General features: G+C 47.2%; 1 protein-coding gene across 1 annotated transcript; it reads right to left on the reverse strand.

Annotated features, from left to right (window-relative positions):
• Positions 1-11: 11 nt before the first annotated feature.
• Positions 12-21373, reverse strand: LOC145911077 (uncharacterized). The gene is made up of 9 exons (XM_082998323.1): positions 21264-21373; positions 16766-16863; positions 16598-16682; positions 13863-16428; positions 13711-13793; positions 11482-11793; positions 10936-11071; positions 9988-10757; positions 12-734 (listed from the first exon to the last, which is right to left on the reverse strand). Exons 1-8 carry the CDS (start codon positions 21319-21321, stop codon positions 10163-10165), a joined length of 3933 nt encoding a protein of 1310 aa, XP_082854449.1. The 5' UTR covers positions 21322-21373; the 3' UTR covers positions 12-734; positions 9988-10162.
• Between the last annotated feature and the right edge of the window lie 1122 nt (positions 21374-22495).

Below are 22495 nucleotides of genomic sequence, written 5' to 3' on the forward strand. Positions count from 1 at the left end.
TACACCGTGAAGTTAGAACAAGCAAAGCGGTTAATGCATAGATTAAAAAAATAACATTTGACTTTTTGCTTTATTGCGGAATTTACTAAAACTGGTGGTTTAACAGAATGTAGGAGGGACGTTGAGGGTATAAGATGCGGACGTTGTAATATATTATTAGGCGAACAAATAGCGCACAGCAAACCAGCAGGGCGGTTGCTTCAGAGCAAATATATAACAGATGTGCTGGGATAAGTCGGGTGTAAATAAAAAGTACGCAAACTAGCTCGAAGCCATCAACAACTCCACAGCACAAACATGTCATTATCAGTTCACGCTAAAAAGCGGGCGAGCACATAGGAAAGGGACATAATAAAAGAGAGAAGCGGAAAATATAACGCGAACTTTTGTATGTAGAAAAACAGCGTGGTCCCTGTTTAGGGATAAGGGCAATGCGAGTACGATGGAATAGAAGCACTATTAGCTAAGTAGAGTACGTGTAATCGACGTTACGCCTGGTCCGTGCACAACAAACAACAACACTGATATGTAACGCAAGGAAATAGCAACCTATATCATGCGGAGAGTGACGAAACTAGTCAAAGGTACGTGGTGGCGCAACGTGTTGGGTTGTCGCATGCTTTAGAATGCAGCGGTCGGAGCAGATCTCGTGCGCCTCAAGAGGATGTATTTCGAGACTGGTTTTGCCGCACGACCAGGACAGAATTCAGGTTCCACAAATGAACTCGGAAAACCTGAAAAGAATAAAAGTGTATTGGTTTAAAGGTCGGTTCGTTGCACAAAAATTTTGCAGAGGTAGTTTCGCACAACTAACAATCCCCTTTATTAAAACTATTTGTTGGTGCTTTCATTTCAGATTTATTGGTTTGTTCGCCCGGTGATAGCTTTTGTTGGCTAAGACCGCAGCCGGAAAACATTCTCAGCGTATCAACAACCAGTCGATTTGAAACACATTCGAAGCAGAGACCCTAAAACAACGACCGGTCGCGTTATTCCTATGGCTGCATGTTGTGCAGTTTGCCAAACGAGGGTGGAGTGCCTTGAATTTGGCAGAGACGTAACGACACCCCGGTTGCCATTTCTGTGCAATTCAATCCCAAAGTGCATGGTTTTGCGGTTTCGTTCTAAATCAGGGTTCGCGGTCATTGTGACGTCAGCGCACCCCAAGTGAGCATTCAGGTCGCGGGCCGGGGGTTCGTTTGCGTCACGTCGTCTTATTTTCGGGTTTAGCAGTATGTTTTCTGCGCAGCAGCTTGGCACGTGGCCAAGCGCTTTGAACCTGCCAAGGATTGCTTCAGCGGCCGCTCGCCTGCTGACATTTCGCGAAGTCGCAAGACCACGGTCATCTGGCCCTTGCTGGTGACTAAGTTTCTTTCCGGTGCATGAGTGACGAGTTCCCGACCATCGATTGGCAGAAAGGCAAATAAGCACCGTGACGTCACTGCAATTGCGGGCGAGGAAATGGGCGCGACACATAGATGGAAGCAAAACCTCAACTAAAACTGCGTCATTTTCTAAGAGATAAATAAGTATAGCTGAACATATGTCCGTTTTATAGTGTGGCAGCCGAACTGTTTCAATACTTTTTAATCAAACCAAAACCTATGCGTTTATTTTGGCACTGACGATCACAAATACAAGTTTTTATTTCCAATTTGTTTTTTGCTAATTTTGAATTACTGCGTTTTTAAATTATCTTGGGTTAGTGTTTATAGATTCGATTAACATAACTTATTGCCAGTGTTAAGCATTGAATAATTCAAAACTACAAACCCCTATAAAGTGGGTGTAATGTTTGTATATAGGAGCAAATTTAATTAGGGTATAGGGGTCTGGCATTCAAAAATAGCTATTAGCCCAGCGCCACCACGGCGATGGCGCGAAACCGCAGCGGCCGCATGCAAACACGTACACCCTTTAAAGGTTCAACGTTCGGAGGCGGGCGGGCAATTCCGTGCGCGTCTGTGACGGCGTTGGTTTAATCCCCATCCGCCGCTTGTTTTGGGCCAAATACAGAGTGCCGTGGTACCGATTTCTCCGGTTCGGGCGAAAAGCTCCCAAAACGCGGCAAGTGGTGGGCAACAAGAAAGGGACCTGCATATCGTGTATGCAACGCGTTCGCCCAAGCAGCGCCGAAAACATAAACATATCAGCGGCCTGTCTCAAAGTTCTGCTGGCGGTGGCGACGGAGGAGAACTTTTTAGCCCACCCTAACATTTAGCTTCGCACCGATAAACAAGCGCAGAAATGCCGCGACCATAAATGGAACGCGCCGGGAGTGATCAAAGTGATGAGCATGTGTGACGCTGTAAACAAGCACACGATTGAATTTGGCACAGAAGCAGTTTTCCTAACAAGGTCCAAGTTCCGTAATTGCGAGATGGGGAAACCGATAAGCGACCCTTTCTCCGTCGTGATTGTGCGCCCCGAAAACAAACGGCATCAGCGTAGCCTTATACGGTCACGGTGCAGCTCGCGATACTCATTATCCTAATCCGTATTAACAAAGGCGACAAAGGGATCATGTTCTACAAGTGTCGAGGCCTCGTAATGCCCGGAGCCAAGAGGAGAGTCAGTGACAGCTGGTCACTAAGCAATCAATCTCACTTGTCCACACCCAAACAGGACCAAAGGTTGATTATAACAGTAATTCTACCGCTGATTTAACAATTTTGAAAGAACAATTAGTTTATGTGGTGGCTTCAAACAGCCATGTGGAAGTATCTATGCTACATTCAAACAAAATTTTTGTCGAAACACGAGATCAACAAGTCTGTCGATAGGCATCCCTCACATAGCGACGCCGGGCGTTTTGTTCCCCAGTAAAATGCAGGGAGTAGGGCGCCTTCCGAGAAATCGTAAACTTATCGTCGATAGATAAATAGTTCCTCGTAACACGGCGAGGCATGCGGGGATGTGCGGCCTCTGGAAAGTCGTGAAAAAGCATACGCTCCCCCCTTCATTTCAACACCCTGCTCGTGGTGTGTATTGGAAAGTCCGTTTGGGAGACGCCAAGCTTCGACATGGCAAGCAGTAGTTCATGTTGCCAAGCCCGCCGCAAACTTAATGTCTGCACCGATGTTTTGTATATCAGGGCTTTTCCCTTGCTGTCAACGCGACAAGACTTGAAATTTACTCTTGAGTGTTCGGAAGGTCGGTTTCGAACGTTTGACAGGTTGAGATATTTTTACTGAGTTGCCGGGGCAGCAAGCCAATACGCGTCCGTCTGTGCCTACGTCAACCGGGCGCGATTTCTCACAAGGCCCTTGAAGCAACAGGATTTTTTCGCCAAAACAAAGGCTCCTCCCGGTTAGCGCTTACGTCGGTAAGGCGACTCTTTGATTTTTGATCGGAAGCAATACTCGTACCGAAGACTCTGTTTCTCCCGCGGGCCTGGGTTCGCTAAAAATACCGCGTCAGGTCGAACCGCCCGGCATCACAAGGAAACAATCGCGCGACGCTCTCACATTTGGACGCAAAAAAACCAACAAAAACAAATTCAGCAAGCGCTTCCGTCTCGGCGTCCGACAGATGGCAACAGAGAGTAGCTAAAGCAAGGCCGGCGTTTTGGACAGGTGATGGCAATACCGGATGAGGGATGTGAAGGGATATATGGGTGTAACATGAACCTGTTGCCGCTAACGGTGGGAAGTTTTTGCATCGGCGTGGGGTCATACGGGTGCAGTCCTGCAAATTCGGCGAATGGACGACAAAAGGGATGAAACTACTTGTATTCGCCTACTATCCATCCCCACGTTTACCACGCATCGCTACAACCTGTGGAGTTTTCTTCCAAGAAGCTGAGGAACACCTGTCTGGGCACTCTCCGCGGCAAACGCAGTTAATTAACTTGTAATTTAAGGGGTAGATGCGATTACACAACCAACCGCTGCCTTTCTTTTCTCCCCACATCGCTTGGATATCTACGCGGTATAGCTGTTAATATTTGTCGCAACGTGAAGACCACGGTGCTTAATTACGGCACGGAACCATCCCCGAGCCGCGATACCAGAATATAAATATTTGGCGTGTGTGCACGATAACTTAAGTGTCCCAGGTCGAGCACGTCAAGTTCATTTACCCAATGAACCTCATGCAATCGGTTTAGGGGTGGAAGCGGGGCGGTATGGGGTGCGGACGCATGAGCTATCGCACGTAGGCCTTCGACCGCACCGGCTTCGACCCCTGATCGAGTTTACATTCGTAATGAGTAAAGTTTGTATCCCGAATGACGTAATATCGACTTCGTCTACGCTTGTTCAAGGGAGTACTTAAAAAGACAAACCTTAATATGGAGTATGGTTTCACTGAACTACGATGCACTGAAGTCATTCTGTACAATTGGACGCGTTTTTCTTTTTGGGACGTCTTTAAATTACCGATCAACTAACGACCAATTCTGAAATACCAATTAATAGGAAATTCGTATCGTTGTAATGAGTGCATGGTGAACATCATGTGAATGAATGCTTTGTGGTCAGTCGAAACAATTGCCTACCAATAACATTTCTAATAATGGTAACAAAATCTATACTTATCGTACTGATAACTAGAATTATAGCCATATCTTAATGCCAAATGTCGAAATAATATTTCGAATTAATTTCGTTGGACACAGCTATTTAAAAAATACGCACTGTCCGCTAAGTCCAACACGGACCAACCGTAGCCTGCGCAACGGCTTTTCTTCCAACATTTAGGTTTAACCTTTGCGAGTAAGGCGCGAGTGGGGCTAAGATACAGTGGCGCCCAAATAAAGAAATGCGGTCTTGAAGCAACGAAAACAAAATTGAAGACGGCACTTTTCCTAGTAGCGCCCTTTCATGCGTTCCCCGCCGCAAGGTCAAAGTCAAGGTCTGTAGAAACGGCGGTACCCGGGCGCTCGTTAAAATGTCGGTGTGAAGTGATGCCTAATGCTCGTAACTTTTACATCAAACGAGCGTTACGTTAAATAAATCGGGCGTTTGTTTCGCTGTTTACGTTTCCAGCTCGAAGTTTAATATTACAAAAATAGACTTGTTTTTTAGTGTTGTAGTTTCAACACAGCCATAATTCTCGATGCTTTTATGCGAAAAACAGAAAACATTGTTTAGCGACCAAAGCTGAAATAAAAACTATGAAGTCGTCCTATGAGATGCTGTAATGAACAAAACTTACATTTGGCCAAAAATCGCTAAATTTTAGTGGTGATATTCGGAGGGTTATTCGTTTAAAAGGTTCCGGTCCAACTTGAACTCATTGTTTGTAAATCTGTGTTTTGTGGGTTTTCGAAGCCGTAAACAATTATTTGAGCAAAGTGCACAATTCTTTCCTGTACCAATAGTTAATTGCATAACGAATGAAGAATTGGACTTCAATCAAATCGTGAGCAGGCGGACAAACCACAATTTCCAATCACCATGTGTACGCACAAGATCCTTGTTGATGTGACGATTGCATCGTTACATTGTCGATCGTTTTTACGTCACCAAGGTTATATATACGATACTCGCGTTAGGCCGCAAAACGCGAAATGCCGGAGAAAGCGCTGCGGCGGTTAGAATTGCAGCAACAAACAACGAAGAGTGAAACAAGGCGGGACAAGATTAAGGAGCGCACTGCAACGCTCTCCCAGTCGTCAAATCTCTATTTGTTGCTAGGAAGGTCGTCCCCAGATTCGGCGAAACGGAGCTTTCGGTGCCGAACCACCAGCGCGACTTAAAAGCGAGTTATCCGTCGTCCTGTGCGTTTGGTATGTTCATTCCGTCTTGACGCGCGGCGTAAAGTCCCCGATCGGACGACGTGCGCCCAACGATAAGTCGATTAATAAATACACGCGGTTAATTCGGCGCGGCCTGTTTGGGTGTAAAGATGGCGGGCGCGCAGCAGCCACCCGCGCGTCAGGCGTAGAAGCGATTCTCGCGTAAACACGGAAACATTAGTATTGTTCCGGGCGGCGCCGCATCCGATGGGCGTCGCTGGCGCATGCCGCTTGCAAGTAAACTTGTACGTATGTTTACCTGGCGACAGGAATAAGGTGCAGAGTCGCTGGTCGGTCCGACCCCTGCACGGAACGGCTCTTATCTCACAGGATAAATAAACAGGTCGCCTTTTCGGGCGGCCTAATTAATTGCCCCTCACGCGCCGCACCTACTCTTCTTTTAAACGCACACGCTCCCGTTTATAATATTTGCGGGTCGGGCCCTAATCTATCACCATTGACAAACTGGTTTATGGTGCGATTGACAGTTGCGTTTGTTGAGGTGTACACAAACCCTCGGAGTATTGCTCCTGTGTGGCATCCCCGTACTGAACCCGCACTAGCTGTAGCCGAGCCAGGGAACATTGGCCCAAATTACAAAGACTATAAGGCATGCAAGCGTCATGATCTTGGAATCGAGCGAAGTAAATCGGCGGTAATGTCAGGGTGCGTGACCCGGGATATGGAAGCAATACTGGAAAAACTAACAGCGACGGCCAAAAGCCAAACATTCACAAACGCGCCCGAAACGTCGTTGAGCCTCGCGTTTGTGTGTTTGGCCGCCTCGCAACAACGCACACTGTGATGGAGCGACTTTGGGGGTGACATATTTGTGACGTTGTTGTAAGCAAGCAATGACGAAACTATTATTGGAAAACTGGACGGACGTGATTCAGTTTGCTCGCACGGGAAAACAATTTCCCGGCCGTGCGCAAATTACGGTGTAGCTCGCGTGATTCTTCGTTGCGGATCGGGTCTATATGAGACGAACACCACGTTAATTAGTACCTTTCACAGGGCAGCAAACAAACAAGTGGCAAGCCACTCAATGCCGGCTAATTGCATCGTTGTGATTGAAGCGGGCCGTCTTGAAAAGCGCTCAAGAATGCGGGCGGGGAACTGTTTCCCATAAGACCGCTTGGTATATGGCAGCGCCTGGGCCATCAAATGTGCAAGTGGTGGGTCTTCGTGGCCCAAGTGCTAGGACTAGGCAATACACGTCTGCCGACAACGAATTGCTTGTACGCCATAATTACCGGGCCCACACAAACGACGGCGAAAATCCGCTGCTTTCGACAACAGGCAATTGGTCAAAATTAATTTGCAAGAGCATTGGGCGTCCACCAACAACGCAATCGTATGCATCTTGCCGTCAAAGTCACAGTCAGGGGACTTTCCTGAGTTTTGATGCCTAGATAGCGGGCGACAACTGCGGTGTGTAGCGATGTTTATAAACTATGGGGCTCTACCTTTAAACAATGCATCTGAGCCCGCGGGCTTTCCAAACATTGCAAACGACGCTTTGAACTAACGTGAGTTCTCAAAAAATACACATAATCGTGGAATAATTGTTACTACTTGCGTTATAGCGATTTGATAAATGCGTGAACATTTTATAAATCTGAAAATCAAGGGAATGTAATAGCGTTCTGATTGCAGGGACACTAAACCTGATAAAGCAACTGGCATACAATTTAAGAGACTCATGGCTTATTTCCTTATCGCAGTGCTTCTCAACCTGTGAAAATTTGTTGTGCGGATGGGCAACATGGTGCGAATGACAATCACCCGATAAAAGGTTATTTAGTCTAAGAATTTTTCATATTTGGTTACGTACACTAGCTTCAAGAAGCAACGCTAATCCTTCCCCTTTAATCGTCGGTAGGTTTCCAATCGTTTAAATTTCGAAACGTCCAAGAAAGGGCAATTTATAATGAAGCCTGACTGTTGGTATTAGTTATGTGCATCCTGGGGTTCGCAAACATTTCATGCGCGGTTTGGCCGCATTGTGCGGATAAAATTTTCGTTCCACGGAGAAGTGCGGATAGAATTTAAAAAGGTTGAAAAGCACTGCCTTAGCGTATAGCGGGCGTTAAAATGACCGTTGATCGTCCAGCGCGATCGTGCGGACATTTATCATCGGGGCGCGATCGTCACATTCCCGGCGTGACAGGTGGAGGTTTGTTACTTGTTGACGACGTTCTGTAGCAACCCCGGACAACCGAAAAACAAAGCACGACCGATTTTAGGAGCCTCACATGGGCGTTGGTCTATTTGCGGTCACACGGAGTGCACTAAAACAAACGGACCTTGTGTGCTTAGGGTTGGCGACTCTTATTCCGGCCCCGACGGTTTTTGCCTTATCGCGCCTGCCCCGGGCACAGCCAGAAATTAAACTCCCGATACGCGATTGAAAAGCGCGGCCCCAGTGACGCAACAAAGGGACGTCCACTGTTGATTCTGATGATGTGTTGTTTGCGCTCGCGTCAGCGCGCTCGGCAAAAGTTAAACATTTTCCGGCATCTGGGGAAAGCAACCCGTTACCGCGATCACTCAAAACGCAACCCGCGAGCTGACCCTTGCAGATGGGCGGCCTGGCGCTGTTTTACGACTTTGCTCCGACGAGCGAGGTTGCCAGGAAGGAAATGCTAACGATCGCGTTCCTTAATTTAGACCCCGGCACCATTGGGAGAAGCACCTGGCGCTCAGAACAAAACTCGCGCAAATACCATTGTTGTTCACTTGTTACCAGTCAAAACGAGGATGATAATGCTGGCGACAGGCGTGCGAAAAGTATCGGGCGAAATTAGACTCCGTATGGATCGCCGCATCGTCTATAGCGCTCTCTGCGCGCGCGGTGCGTCGCTTAAGGGGTAAAGCGAGGGAACGGCAGCGAAGTGATTTTCCTGATCACAGGCTTTTGGCCAATCGAGCCCGAGAACATTTCCGATGGGGTCTCACGACGAAATTCGTCCCTTTGAATCATGGGAACTTGGCAGCGAACAAATCGGAATACGGACAAAACTGCCGACAATCCTGTGAGGGTTGAGCGCAAGGCGGTCACAATGGCAAGGATCAGGTTCTCGTGCTTGCGCAAACCGGTAAGCGTTGGGCAATCAAAGGCGATGTGTATTTTGCGGTCCCTGTTTCGAGGGCGTAGTACATTTAACACCTCCAAACCGCATCGCATTAGCGTGCTTTATGATGTTTCAAAGTTGTGTCAAGAAATTATCTCGGCACGTGATATCATATGATTCATTTCATAAACAGCTCCACGTCAAAGATTTGCCTCCTTGCGTGGTTTGAATAAACAACACACAAAGCGTGGTTTCGATGAAAATCGCAAATCTTCAAATATGTAAATGACAAGAGATGATCAGCAACCGCTTTCACGGTGGTTTTCGCCTTTTCAGTGACATACGCGCAAAAAAGCCAATCGGGCGCGTCACTGTAAACACCGACCGCGTGCACGGGTCGCACTTTCAGTTGTCGGCGAGAAAATGGCAATACGGCGCCGCGAATGTTCGGCCGTTGTTTGGCAAACGGGCATAAGCCATTTTTGATAAGCCATCGCAGAAATCCCCAATCTCCGTGCTTGATGGATTGTTGCCGGGCGTACCGTGGCACAAGCGGCAACGCCAGTCGTTTATTTCCATTCGCGAGGGACCGTTAAGCCTTCTTAAGGCCGCCTCAATTGTTTAAAGTCACAATGGAGCGGAGTAGGACTTGTTGTTTACGGATTAAAATCGCTTCGTGGTAAGCGATTGTGGCGAGTCAACGCAGTGACGCTGCAAGTAAGCGATTTGGGCCGAAACAAAAAAAACGAGGACGATTTTAATTATCGCCGCCGGGGAGCGAAGTGCAAGTTCTTCAAACGCTCGATTTTCGCCCGAACCCTTTGTACCTTTCAACGGGCTAAACAATAATTATAGTGCGCGCAGGTATCGCATGCGGCTGACGTCACAGTTCGGAGCGCATTCGGCGGGCGCGATCTCGCCAATTACATGTGTTTCTTGGAAGGGAATAGTCGAAGTTGAAGTGTTTCTGTCAGCGCCGACGCGAAAATTAAACCTTCTCTCTGTATCGTTTTGTACGGGGTTGTGCGCGGCTTGTTTCTTTACGCGCGAGACCACCGCGTTTCGCGCGATCGCAGCCCAGACGCCACAGCCGATACTTAATGTCAGGAGGACCCGAAAGGTGTAATTGCGTACCTCGGGGTAGAGAAAAATAATCAACGCGTTCCTCACCTTGACAGCGGACGACACTTATGCGCTGAATCCTGATCCACTGCGGCTGGGAATTTGGTTGGCGTGTGGTTGGAGATGTGCCTTTGTGGGAATGCTTCGATGTTACATTAACTGTACATTTCGGACCGGGGCGAGTAACTTCACGTCATCCTCCAGGGAATGTTCTAGAATCTCGTCATGGAGTTATAAGCGCGGCGCGCACCTTTAAGGAATAGCTGCCGGGGTTGGTGGGACGATCGTTGACGCTGTGAGCGTGGGGAGGACCATTGACGGCTCCTCCGAGTTCTGCCCCAGGCACAAGCGGAGATGGGAAACAGAAGGGGTAGAGATAGGGTGGGATCGAATGCACTGGGGGGAAGGAGTGAAAGAGGGGGGCGATAGGAATTCCTCCGTTCGCCATCCTCTCGGCGTCGTTGAATGCAGCCATTGGGTCTGTTTTGTTATGTGAGAAGTCGCCGTTGAACATGTGGGGCGGCTCAGAAACGAAACCGCCTTTCTTTATGGGACTGTTGCAACCAATGACGTCAACACGTGTCGTTGCAGTACCGTTTATCTCCCGCTGCTGACTGATTTGGTCGAGAACGGTGTAGAGTCCGCCGCCCTTGGCCTTGCGCTTGTCGTGTCGAACCGCCTTGTGCTGTGCCAGATTGTCCTTGCGCTTGGCCGCGTAGTTGCACTGGTCACACTTGAAGGGCCGCTCGCCGGTGTGAATTCGAATGTGCTCAACCAACTTGCTCAGGTTCTTGCCGAGGTAATTACACACGTCGCACCTGCGAATCACAGGTCGTCCGCTTTATAAACCAGTTCACACGCAAACAGCGATTTGCTAAGCCCCACGCCGAAGCGCGAAACCTGTAATAAACGAGATCGCCGAAATATGACGCACCATAGATGGCAATGTTGCGGTAAACGGCTGGTGGCCCTTAATTGATGGCTACAATAGCTTACTTGTAAAATCCATCTTGCTTGTGTGTGAGGGTCATGTGTGTTTGTAAGCCGTTAGATGAGGTAGCTCTGAAAGTGCACAAACGACATGACAACTCCTTGTTGATTCCGGTGCCATCAGCGGGCGGAGATTTTGATTCTGAGTAAAAGAAAATACAAACATTGAAAAAATGTTTTTTGTAGACTACCAATCAGAACAGTATATACCCCGCATGAAATTTGCTGTTAGTCGACTGGAACGTAAAATTTGTTTTTCGTTATGCAACATTTACAAAAAAAACTTGCCTTGCTTTTTGAATGGGCTGGTTGTCAACAATAAGATCACAAATGAATCATGCCAATAATAATACTGTAACTATGTGTGCAAAAAAATATGCAATACCAACGGCGGTGTTCAAAATCTGATAGAGGTTTTAACACAACAATATATTAGTCACCGACACATAACGATACATGTAAAAGGGGCGGACCCGCATACCAAGAAACGAGGTGTAGTACTTTTCACGATAAGTATTCGATACATCGGTTTACATATGCACGTGCGCGTACCTTCGCTTTTCATTCCATCTGGGACGCTTTCCGACCCGGGGGAGCTTTGTGATGCCGCTTCCACCTTGACTTGAACGCCCCCTAATCGCTCCCCGACTGCCCGTCTTTCATTATCGCCAAATACATGGGAGTTACGCGCGGGATCGGAATCGGCACCGGATCTTGGGGGCGATTTTATGACGCTAGTGGCGCGCATTTTTGGGGTGCCCTCTCGTGACCTGTTCTCGCTTGAGGGAGAAAACGCCGAACTGATCGATGAGGAGGATGAGATGGAACTCTTGCTTCGTTGCTCATCAGCCACCCCTTCTATCCCTGGAAAAGCGTTGTAATTCGTGACTTCACTCGCCCATACAACAAATTACATCATGCCTACAAGCCACGGTTGAAGAGGTTTCGGCCAATAAGTCCACTTCTCGCACTGTGACAGGCTTTACGCCGAATACGGATTACGGTCCCGCCCCCTCAAGCAAAAAGCGCTTGTTCCGTGGTGTTGCGCAATGTCACTCGACCTCAGCAACCCTTAGTCCGTTTAAGTGCCGCATCCATTGATGTGTTTACAAGAAATGGAGAGGCGGATTAAGTTGATTACCTGTACGAACGAGCATAGGGCGCGATACGTCTTTTCATCAACGAATTAAAGTCGGGCGCTCGTTTATTGACATTCAAATGCTTTGGGAGCGGGACAGGACCGCATGGCGCTTGAGCATGCGCTTCGACGTTACGGAGGCCGGCAATTAAATGTTTGAGAGTCCATGCGCGCTCAAACCACGTAAATTACCGGCTTGGCGGGAGCATTTTTGCCCAGGAGTCCGACCCGGAGCCTGGCATATGCGGTCATAGCGACAAGTAGCGCACATTGACAGTTTCTTGGTCGTTTTGTTTGCTCGTCGCTGACAAAGCCCCGTACGCACCTCACCCGTTGCATTCGCCTCTTGCGGCACCCGGACCAGCTCTCAGGCATAGAACGTTAATTGCCAGGTTTTCACCCACCAGCGCGCAACAGGTTATTGTCGCTCGCTTTGAAGACCTGGTCCTTGGCCCCGCCATCGAAGCGCATTTTTTGACAGCGATGTGACTAATTGTAAAGTGCGGACAAAAATTCCACGCCCTTAAGATCATCAGACTCGGGCGTCAGAAAGTCTTGTCAAATTTAATTTCGACAACATCAAATTATAAGTGGGTTTCAGCGACAAGTGGGAAAAATCCTTACCCCAACCAGTTTTATCGAGATGCTTAAATCCTGCGACTGCACAGTTTGTATTTTTTGTGTCGCACAAAAACCGTGCCAAAGAATCTTATAACATAATATGAAGAAGATTAATACGTCGGCTTTAAAATTCGTTTCATCTGAATATTAGAAAAATAACAGTAGTTCACCAAAACAGTATTGCATCAAGTTGGTTTCCAAATAGAATAAACTTTGATGTTTGGCATCTATGCGTTGCATGGACGTATGAAAGCTTAAGTACGTCTTTTCGTTCAAGTGCCCGAACGAGAAAGATTGCAAGTAAACGCCTCCTTAAAGAGGAACGACGATAATACAAATGTGAAGCCTGACAGCGTTAATTGAGGTCTTCAGAATTGCGATGCGCAGTCGCATCAATAAAGCCGCTATTCTTCGGATATTTAGCACTTGTTCGCGTTCACGACATGGCGATGCATGGAATGCCACCTTCGTCGCAAAACGAGTGACCGCAGCGGACCGCCCGTTCGTCAAGCGGTCAAAGGCCATCTGGTACAAGGCACCTTAATCGTGCCCCAGGCGGTAATAAAACAGAAAGTTGTTTAAACGTAACCCAAACTATAACAAATGGCGTCAGCTTGATATAACGATCGCACGAGGGCGATTAATGGGAACGGATAATGGGCAAAAGACGCAGAGGAGCGTCGCTCCTAAGTTGCTGCGGTTTGTTCGCTATCAGGGCGATCGCAGTGGGAACAATGGGACGCATTGCTATGTTTAACTGTTGTGAGCCGCACTGGGGGCGTACCTACATGACATTGTGTGGGGCGGGCCTCCCATAGTTCGCCACGGAAACGTAAAATTAGCCACAACGCTGTTGTGCTGTTTAGTTCTAAATTTAACGACAAACCGCGGCTTACAAATTTGCAAAAAATATTTACATAAAAATTCAAGTACTTCATGCCCTTTTTTCTGGCCGTTTTACATTTATGAGATCATCTAAATACATCATTCATCAAACAATTGTGTCAAAAAAATTCTCCAACCTTTTCGTGAATCCCCGCGAAAGAACATGTTTGATTCGGCGTAAAAAGGATACTTCGGCAAGTCAACAGTGCTGTGATCAAACCTGAAACAAGATGCATATTTGGAAAACCCTCAAACGCCGGAATAGACGTAAAAGTAAACCATCACGTACCTCGCCAGCCCCAGTAGAGCGTCTTGATTCTGTGAAGGAACAACTGACGACTCGCTTGAAGTGCTGTTACGGAATCTTCCGTTACGTGGAGTTTCGTCCGATCCCCATGCACGAAAAATCCGATCATTTTTAACCGGGTTGCTGTTGTTTTGGTTCGAGTTGCTGTTTACGCTAGGCAAAATTTCGTCGGACGGAAGCAGCTTTTGTCGCTTTGCCTCTATGGGAGGGAGTGAAGGTTTTGGTGGCGTATTTTCCGCTTGCTGCTCGTCAATACTTCTTTTTAGTGAGTTTGGCGATACAGGTTTTGAAAGTACCAGGTCGGTGGAGTTAAACCCAGCCGGCGAAGCTGTGGCACTGGATGACATTCCCTTGCAATCCAAACCGGGCGAACTGTTGCGATTCGCTTCCGGGGTCGTAGGCAGAGAGTGGTGCTTGCGCCCGGCCCTCGTGTTTTCAGAAGGCATGCCTTGATAGTTAGGAGATGTGTTTATGTAAGGATGGTGGTAGGGATGCGGGAAGTAAGGAAAAGGATACGGAGGCGCGTAGGAGGAAGCAAACGTCGCTTTATAGTCAGAGGCGGCCTTAAGGGGAGGCTCCCGCAGTGGAGGTTTTTCAGCAATGGAGTTTAGCTGCAAAACACCGCTCGGTTCGTTCGCAGACTTCGACACACTTGGTAAACTGGCTGGCCCACGGTTCCGACAAAGCGCATCCGCGTCATTTCGCGGCCCCTGGAAAGCAGAACGGCCAGCACGCCTGCTGTTTTCAATGTTCTGTTTCTCATGCGTCTTCATGTGACTCTTGAGGTTGTCCTTTCGCACCGATTTGTACTGACAACACGGGCAGTGGTGAGTTTTCTCTCCTGTGTGGATACGCATGTGACGCTGAAAGTGGTATAGACGCTTGATGCGCTTCTGGCAAATCGGGCATTGGATATACATGTTCTCAGGATCTAGGCCTTTAAACTGCTCCTTGGCTTCACGCACAATAGCAGCGTGAACGCTGTCAATAGGCGGCCCACGGGTTCGGCGTCGGGGCGCGCTTCCTTTTACGCTGCTTGACGGAAACGAGTCTAGGAATGGTGAGTTCGACGACACACCACCCAAATGTGGTGATAACTGACGACTGGTGGAAATAGTACCAGGAACAAGAGGCAGTCGGGTGGGAAACAACAATTGGGACTGGGAGTGGGGCACGCCTCCAGGGGACAAGTTGCCGAAAGGTGGGGAAAGTACACCGCCGGGGAGTGGCATTCCCATCCAGCTTGGAGGAAAGCTGGCGTAAGGCATTCCATGGTTGCGCAACTCGTCCAATACTTCCGGAAAGTATGCGTATTCGCCAGTTGCCTTAGCCCTTGGTGACACATCGCTCGTATGACGGGGCGATCTATCGCTGGCTGAAACGGTTGGCGATGTTTTGTCTGAAGTCGCATAAGAACCGTCGTGGGACGAAGAACTCACACTGGAGAATGAACCCTGTTTCTTGTGGCTGACTGTCACTTGCTTGGATGAATCATCGCACTTGTTTTCGAAGATTTTCTGTGGTCCTTGCGTCGTCGCGGTGTGTTCACGCCTCGGGCTGGGGAATCGAAATGCATTGGACAAGCTTGGCGTGGAGGGAGAATGATATCCGAGAGCGTTTGAGGATGACAAAGAACGCGGTGTTTGGTAGGGTGTTATGCTTTTTTGCCAACAGGATTGATCCGAATTGGTAATAGGGGCTGATTGCGGGCCATATGATGTCTCGGAGTTGGTGCCCTTACTTGTAGCATTTGTGATATGTAAAGGGGGGCATTTGTCGACGGCGTTTGTCTGTTCAGCTCCCATGCGGATTGGTTCGTTTTGGCTGTCCCCTGCCATTGTTTGTGGTTGGCTTGCACCCAGCCGCCCACGCGACAAAGGGCTGTCGGAAGCTGGCGGTTGGAAGGATGCGACGCCATTTGGTGTGCGCGGGTGCAGGCCTCCGCTTGGTTTCGGCGAATGTACTGTGGGGTCGCGATGTTGGGTTGACACAGGTGAATCCGGACCAGTTGCCTTGGCCAGTTGCTGCCCCATAATGGAGTTCCAGCGGTCACTCAACTGTGCCATGTACGCGTGAACCATTGGGTCGTTCTGCGCATTAGGCGCTTCGGGAAGAGTGCAGCGCCTCGCGGCGTTTGCCCACGCAGACCACACATCGCCCAGGGGGGCGTTTGAATCCGCCCCGGCACCTTTGTTATTGCCCAACAGCATTTTGATGGTGTTCATGTAATGGGCTGCCGCCGCAGACAGCACTTTATATTGCGCGTCACTGTGGTTGGATGAATTGTGCGTTGAATGCTCCACATTCTCGCCTGCATCACTTTCAGACCTTTTCGTGCTTTTCAGGAAGTTGGTTTCGACATTATCGATTTCCTCGGTTCGTGTGTCAGCTTTGTCTCGTTTAGAAATCGAGCGGTGCAAAACGACTTCATGCCGTGCGTCCATTTTGTGACTTTCGGGTGACGTGACACCATTGGACGGTGGAATGTCATTCTCGGGAACGGAAGGCATATCGCGATCCTCTTCAGCGTCCATCAACTGGGCGGGGGCTGCAAATATAATAGCGCTTGAGCTAACGTTTGCTTTGGTGTAGTTTAAACTCATCAAGGGCAGCGCGCTTAACGAGCTGATGTTCAGCAACACAGCTTAACCAGAATTTACTCAGCGCTACGGTGTGTACATTGCGACTTCGTCAAACACGTAAACAACTATACATACCATACGCTTCTCCCTCGTTAAACTCCTCCGCTAAGTGTCTTTTGGCAAAATCTTTCCCGCTTTGGAAATCTGGGTCAGGCGATTTCTTTTTGAAAAAGGGGGTTGGTGTTATGAACAGTAAAAAGATTTAAAAAATCGCGATAGTGGTCCAGTATAAGGGTATCGTACCTTACGATGAGGCGTTGGATATGTTATTGCCTCTTCTTGTTCGTCGTCCATGACGTCATCGCCCGATTCGGAAAAGGTTTCAGGCATCGGGGAAGCGCCTTCAAAACAACAACATCACAGCCTCGCGTTTTGTTGTACACAATATGGCGAAAGTGCGCAATTATGCGAAGCAATTATCTCGAAATAAAGTCGAAGGCGATGTTTGCCGCAATTAAGGTAAGACCCGCATTGCTAGTCGCCGAAAAGTACCGCGCATCATTGTAATTATAATTGCTCCCCATGAGCAACACAATTTCCCCGACGAATGGGCTTACACACAACTTTTCTTTTTAATCAAGGATTTGAGTTGGGCGGTACTTATTTTATCTGAGGAGAAAACTTCAACTACGTGACTTATTGTTATGTCGACAAAAATATGAACGATCAAGCAATTGCATCTATATATTCTGTTAAAATACAAATAGGAATATCATTCGAAAAAGGCGTTCCACTGCCACAATACTGTCACTATAACCAAACTTGTTTGGTAAAACAACGTTTGATTAAATATTTTTATATCACCAATGGTTTAGGACAAAACTCCACGCTGTTTAAATCGCGTGTTTTTTTAGTACTTCAAATTAATTTTATTTAATTCACGCAATACACAGAAGTCATGGATACACCGATTCCTGGTAATGTAACAGTTTCATCTCCCTCCGCAGCCATTGCCACTAAAACTTTTTTCGGGTCGTCAAGTTAGCGCCCGATAAGATGCGAACTAGCACAAAATCATGTTGCAGGTAGGATGGAGTGTTTCCTGTGCCTGGTATAACGCTTATATTCGGATTGGTTCAGGCAATAGGGGGGTAACGTGAGTCGTTCCGTGGCCTTCTTCTGGGCATGCCGAAGTCAGTCCGCTCCCTGACAACAATGCGCTTCCCGTGGGTACGGCGAATTTCTGCCACCGTAAATTGCTCCCTATGCTTTTCAACAGAAACGTGGACTCGAACACATGCTGGCGAACATGCCCCAGCATTGCTAGGCGCACCGCTTCGTGGGAGTGGACCTCCAGTGTGACGCGCTATTCCGGCGCCCGAATTACACCTAATAACGGTCCCGAAGGGCGTTGGGATTCGCAAAATTCCAGCACGAACTCAATTTTATTGTTTGTTTAACACGGCGCCCAAACGTGCGCATATCTGCAGGACTCCTGTATTTAAACGCCGGGCCTTACAATGCATGGAAAACCAGCGGCCGGGAGGTTGTAACTTGCGGTTAAATTGCTTTGCTGTGTTCGCAGAAGCAGAATCCCCTTCGTTGCGCAAGCACCCCTGCAATTCGGCGGGAACTGGCAAAGGACTCCCATTTCAGTGAGAACAACAACTTGATAAAACCATGCCAACCTGTGATAAGGCCTCGGTAGGGAACGTGTAGTCCCCTGGCCTCGATGCAACGCATCCGCTTTCGTTGCAGACGCGGTTTGAAAAAGAAACAGTACACTGTTTACACGACACCGTTCGCGGTGTTTATCTTGCGGACTGACTGTAAAAAGACGTTTCGGGTGTCACCGTAGGCGGTATATGCAATTACGATGGACGTGTAACCCGCCAGAAGTTGAAGCCTTTTCAAGCCGAAAGCAAGGAGAGTTTTTACATTTCATCGCCCACCTTGCAGGAAACAGGCCATCGTGACATCACGCGCGTTCCTACACAGTATTAATATATATGTGCATATATATATTGTGCAAGTATGTCCGTATGACGGAGTGCGTAGCAGTTTCACAAAGCATATACACGTCATGATACCGTAGCGGGTGGTAAACAATTCCCTCATTCTCTAGGGTTACTCAGAGCGCTTACCAACAAGCAACCAATTGCCTCAACAAGTAAGCCCGTGTGACCAAAATCAATTGCTGCAATTAGACAGACATGTTGGGGGGTAGCTTGTGCAACACCCTCTCTCCCCCAGCGATAACAAACACAGCGCCGTGGCCTTCTTGTTGCCCACACACACACAGATGTCGCAGCGACAAAAAGTTTAAGAACAATACGCACCTTGGCCCGGCACATAACTTTAAGGACCGCCTGTGCAGCACCCGAAATGGTGTTTTGGGCCTGTGTTAAGGGGCGCTCGGCCTGTTGTGGAAATAAACAGTATAGGAGGGCGGCATTAGCCGTCGGGCGCCAATGCTGTTAGAGAAGATAAGGCTCCCGCTGTGGGCGGCTGTGAACTTGGAGCTAGGGTTAGGGAACAAATCAGTGAAGGTAAAATCACGGCGTCGACGTTGTATCAATTATAGCCGAGTGACGGTGTTGGGGGCAGGAAGGCCGGTCGGGGGATATCGCATATCCCTGCCCAGACTTGCTAAAAGGTCTCAGAACGAATTACCGAGTGCTTTTAACGCAGAAAGACCGAAACGCCAGGCAATCAACCCCGACCACCACACAGGGCTGCTCAACCCCGAGTCATAAAGCGTAAAAAGGTCTCATCACTTAACTTGGGCACATTTATGAATATAAACAGACCCCGGTAAGAGCGTTGTGCATGGTTTGCGCTACACCAACGATGCGAGATACTTTATGCGCATCCGCCACTTCCCAGGATCAGGATTGCGAGCAAGTTATATAAAATCAAGAGAAATATGACAGGTTGATAAATCTCTGAACTTAATTTCGCAAGAACACACCTTGTTTTTAAGATTAAAATGGTCGATTAAATACGGATTGCAATCTTAAAACACCAAAACCCGCTAGCAATTGTGCGTTTGAATACTATAAGACATATATTCGTGATTCACCATTCGGTCGCAATATATATAATGCGCTTATGTGCACGGGGGCGCGGAAGGCTGAGTCAATAAGCTAAATCATGGTCCCGGCCCTTTGCACCATTGCTGGCCAGCACAACGTCCGATTTGGCCATGGTGAATGTATCATCGCTACTGATACATCTTGCACGAGGCCATTTAAATTAACAACATGGGCGCAATCAATTGTCGGTGTCAAGAGAGCGAAGGTCAAATTGAACCAGCGTGAGCCCTTCTTTTGTGCTACAACAGCACTAAGTAATAATCAACCTCGCGTAATTGAAGTCTTTAACAGGGGCGCTTCAAATAACTGAACTATAATGCGTCACATCGAATCTTATTGGAGGACTCATTGCAAGATGGTAAGATATTTGCATGGTATAATGCGCGTATGTTAAAAGTGAGTCACCAACCCCACCGAAACAAGTGCATGCACCTTGCTCTCTGGCATGTATTCTGCATAACATATTCACGTTGATGGTGATTTATATCAAAGGGTCATATAGATCTTGTGACAAAGGCGCATAAGACTGGATGTTAGTTGGCGACTTGCAGTGTGGATTTGCTCTATGTCGCACAGTTTCCTGGTTCCCTCTGCCCTACGCAATTTAGCCGATCAGGCGTTCCTGTTCTACTGTGTGAAGGGAGGGCGATATCCTCATAACACACGCAAGACCGGCGTGCTCCATAAAATCTGAACGCCGACCCAATGGAAACAACGCTTCCTTACTTAGCAGAGAGAGGTGTATTATTGTTGGGGTGCGAAACTAAACTGTGATAAAACGGACAGATTTTATTGCACGCGCCGTCATTCCGGAAGCGTTTTTTGGACGGCGTTGGTGACAAACTGTGGTGGGCGTTCGTACGGATGTACATTGTGCGACCGCACTGCAGTGTAGTTCACACATAAAGGCGGTTTCATACCAAACGCACATTAACGCTTATATTCAATACTCAAGCAACGCCGGGGGAAGTTTTTTCGTGTGTTAACAAATACGTACCAAACCAACGCTCTGTGGGTTTGTGTGGAATCAAAGGTTTATCAACAAAATTCAAATTTGTATATATTGGTTTTCCAGTTTATCTGATCCCAAATTTCCCACGAACATGAATTCCAAACGCACCTGTTTGCCGAAAGTGACAAACCGCCCCGCTTCAGTAGCATTGCCATGAGAACGAACAAAATGGCGTCCTGTGTAAAATTTACCCGCTTCGCCGCAAAGCGCTTGCCAACATCGAATGTCGATCGATCGTCGACGTGACGTTTGTGGTGATCAAAGTTTGTTACTCGTTTAATTTGCTCAACATTGTTCTGCTCCTTTCTTGCCATTTGTCACAAAATCAACCAAAGTTTTGCAGCGCAAATTAAAGGGGGGAGCACAAAATTGTTGTTAAAAACACGTCTGCATGTCAAAAACTGTGCAGCGCAATTGTACACATGATGCTATTATATACTATTTAAACTTATACCAGCAAGCCGCATTAATTTTAACCAAAAACTTTTACGTAACGTATATATGTACTGTGAAATACAAAACGCCAGGAATAATTCACTTTCCTGCATTTTTAAAGCAATAAAATGCTTTACGTAATTGTGCTTGAATCGGAGTTATGCTCGGTAACACTGCATTTACATCCAAACGTGAAGACAACAATACTGATGTTTGGAAACATTGTTTCACAAAATCCACCATATACACTTGCACTTACCGTTAGCATTTTCCCTTTCGACAATGTGTCTTGGCTTTTGTTGTTTGGTCCGCGGCATTATGATTCCCGCAGATGTCCGTTTGACTTTGTTCGCTTGCTCGCTCCTAAAACTTAGCGTAAGTAGCGCTGACAATTCGAGAAGCGGCCGAGAAAAAATGAATCATATAGTGATGTCATAAACAAACATCGCGTGGGTTATCACGATCTTGTCTTGGTATGGAGCGCCATCTAGCGGGTGGATCTGGACAAGTCCCCAAGTGTTTAACTTCGACAAATCTTTGCCTATTTGTTTGTAATTCTGAGGACCTTCATCGACATGTGGAATGCCTATGTCGGATATCATTGGTTCGATCGAACTTTAACCACCATTACTTTTACACAAAATAACAACACTTCTGTTCGTGTTGTGAAATGCTGTGAATCGATTTTGAAAGATTTCAACACCTCTTTAACCAGCATGTCACTAAATACTATGAGAACTGTGTAGCATAAATGTTGTTTGTTCAGGGTACGTCTTTTGTTCTTCGTCTCGCTTGTTTTTCAACTATTTTCATTTTACGATTGTACAACGCAGCGATTCCCAGAGTGGCTTCCAAAATAAAATATATGAAGATTTCCAGGAGCTTTTCTGGTGTAGACCAAAAACTGTTAACCATGTCGTTGGAGAACAAAGCCAAGAAAAAAAAAACAAATACGACCATTTTGGTGAATAGCGTGTAGGTGAACGTTTTGAAGGTTCCTTATTAATCGAAATGACCTTGCTGGGTTCTAAGCAAAAAAAGTTTGGGAAACACTGATGAAACGAATAAAAATCAACAAACCGTCCAGAAACTCATGCAACCGGGAAATTTACGAGGTTATGTACACAACAAAGCCCAAGTTTTTACCACTTATCCACGCTCACATTTATGTTACCTGCTAACAATTGTTTGCATATAATGATTTTTTAACGCTACTCTTATATGCATTTTCGATTTGTTTGAAAATTATTTCTTGAGACAGTTTCGTTGATTTTTCCTTTTTTTCTGTAATAAAACAAAATTGTTGCACCACCTTGCGGCAATCTCACGGGGAAAGTACCTAATTGAAACTTCCCTGATGGTAAAAGAATGGTGACGTTTGGTATATTTAGTTTAAAAACAAGGAGATGGAAAATCCCGTTTTCATTCAATTTTGCTTGTCATGTCAACTCAACAAGGAACTAGTAATTCAGTCCTTTGATTACAGTTTCG

Source organism: Ascidia mentula, chromosome 8 (assembly GCF_947561715.1).
Source record: "Ascidia mentula chromosome 8, kaAscMent1.1, whole genome shotgun sequence".
Lineage (NCBI taxonomy): Eukaryota > Metazoa > Chordata > Ascidiacea > Phlebobranchia > Ascidiidae > Ascidia > Ascidia mentula.

What these genes read in the sequence shown, in the direction of transcription:
- LOC145911077 (XM_082998323.1), bottom strand. Translation starts at nt 21,321, where the DNA reads ATGCCGCGGACCAAACAACAAAAGCCAAGACACATTGTCGAAAGGGAA. An exon ending in TAACGAGGGAGAAGCGTATG is followed by an intron (nt 16,429 to 16,597) that starts GTATGTATAGTT and finishes TTATATTTGCAG; the next exon opens with CCCCCGCCCAGTTGATGGAC. An exon ending in AGATGGAATGAAAAGCGAAG is followed by an intron (nt 11,072 to 11,481) that starts GTACGCGCACGT and finishes TCTTTTACTCAG; the next exon opens with AATCAAAATCTCCGCCCGCT.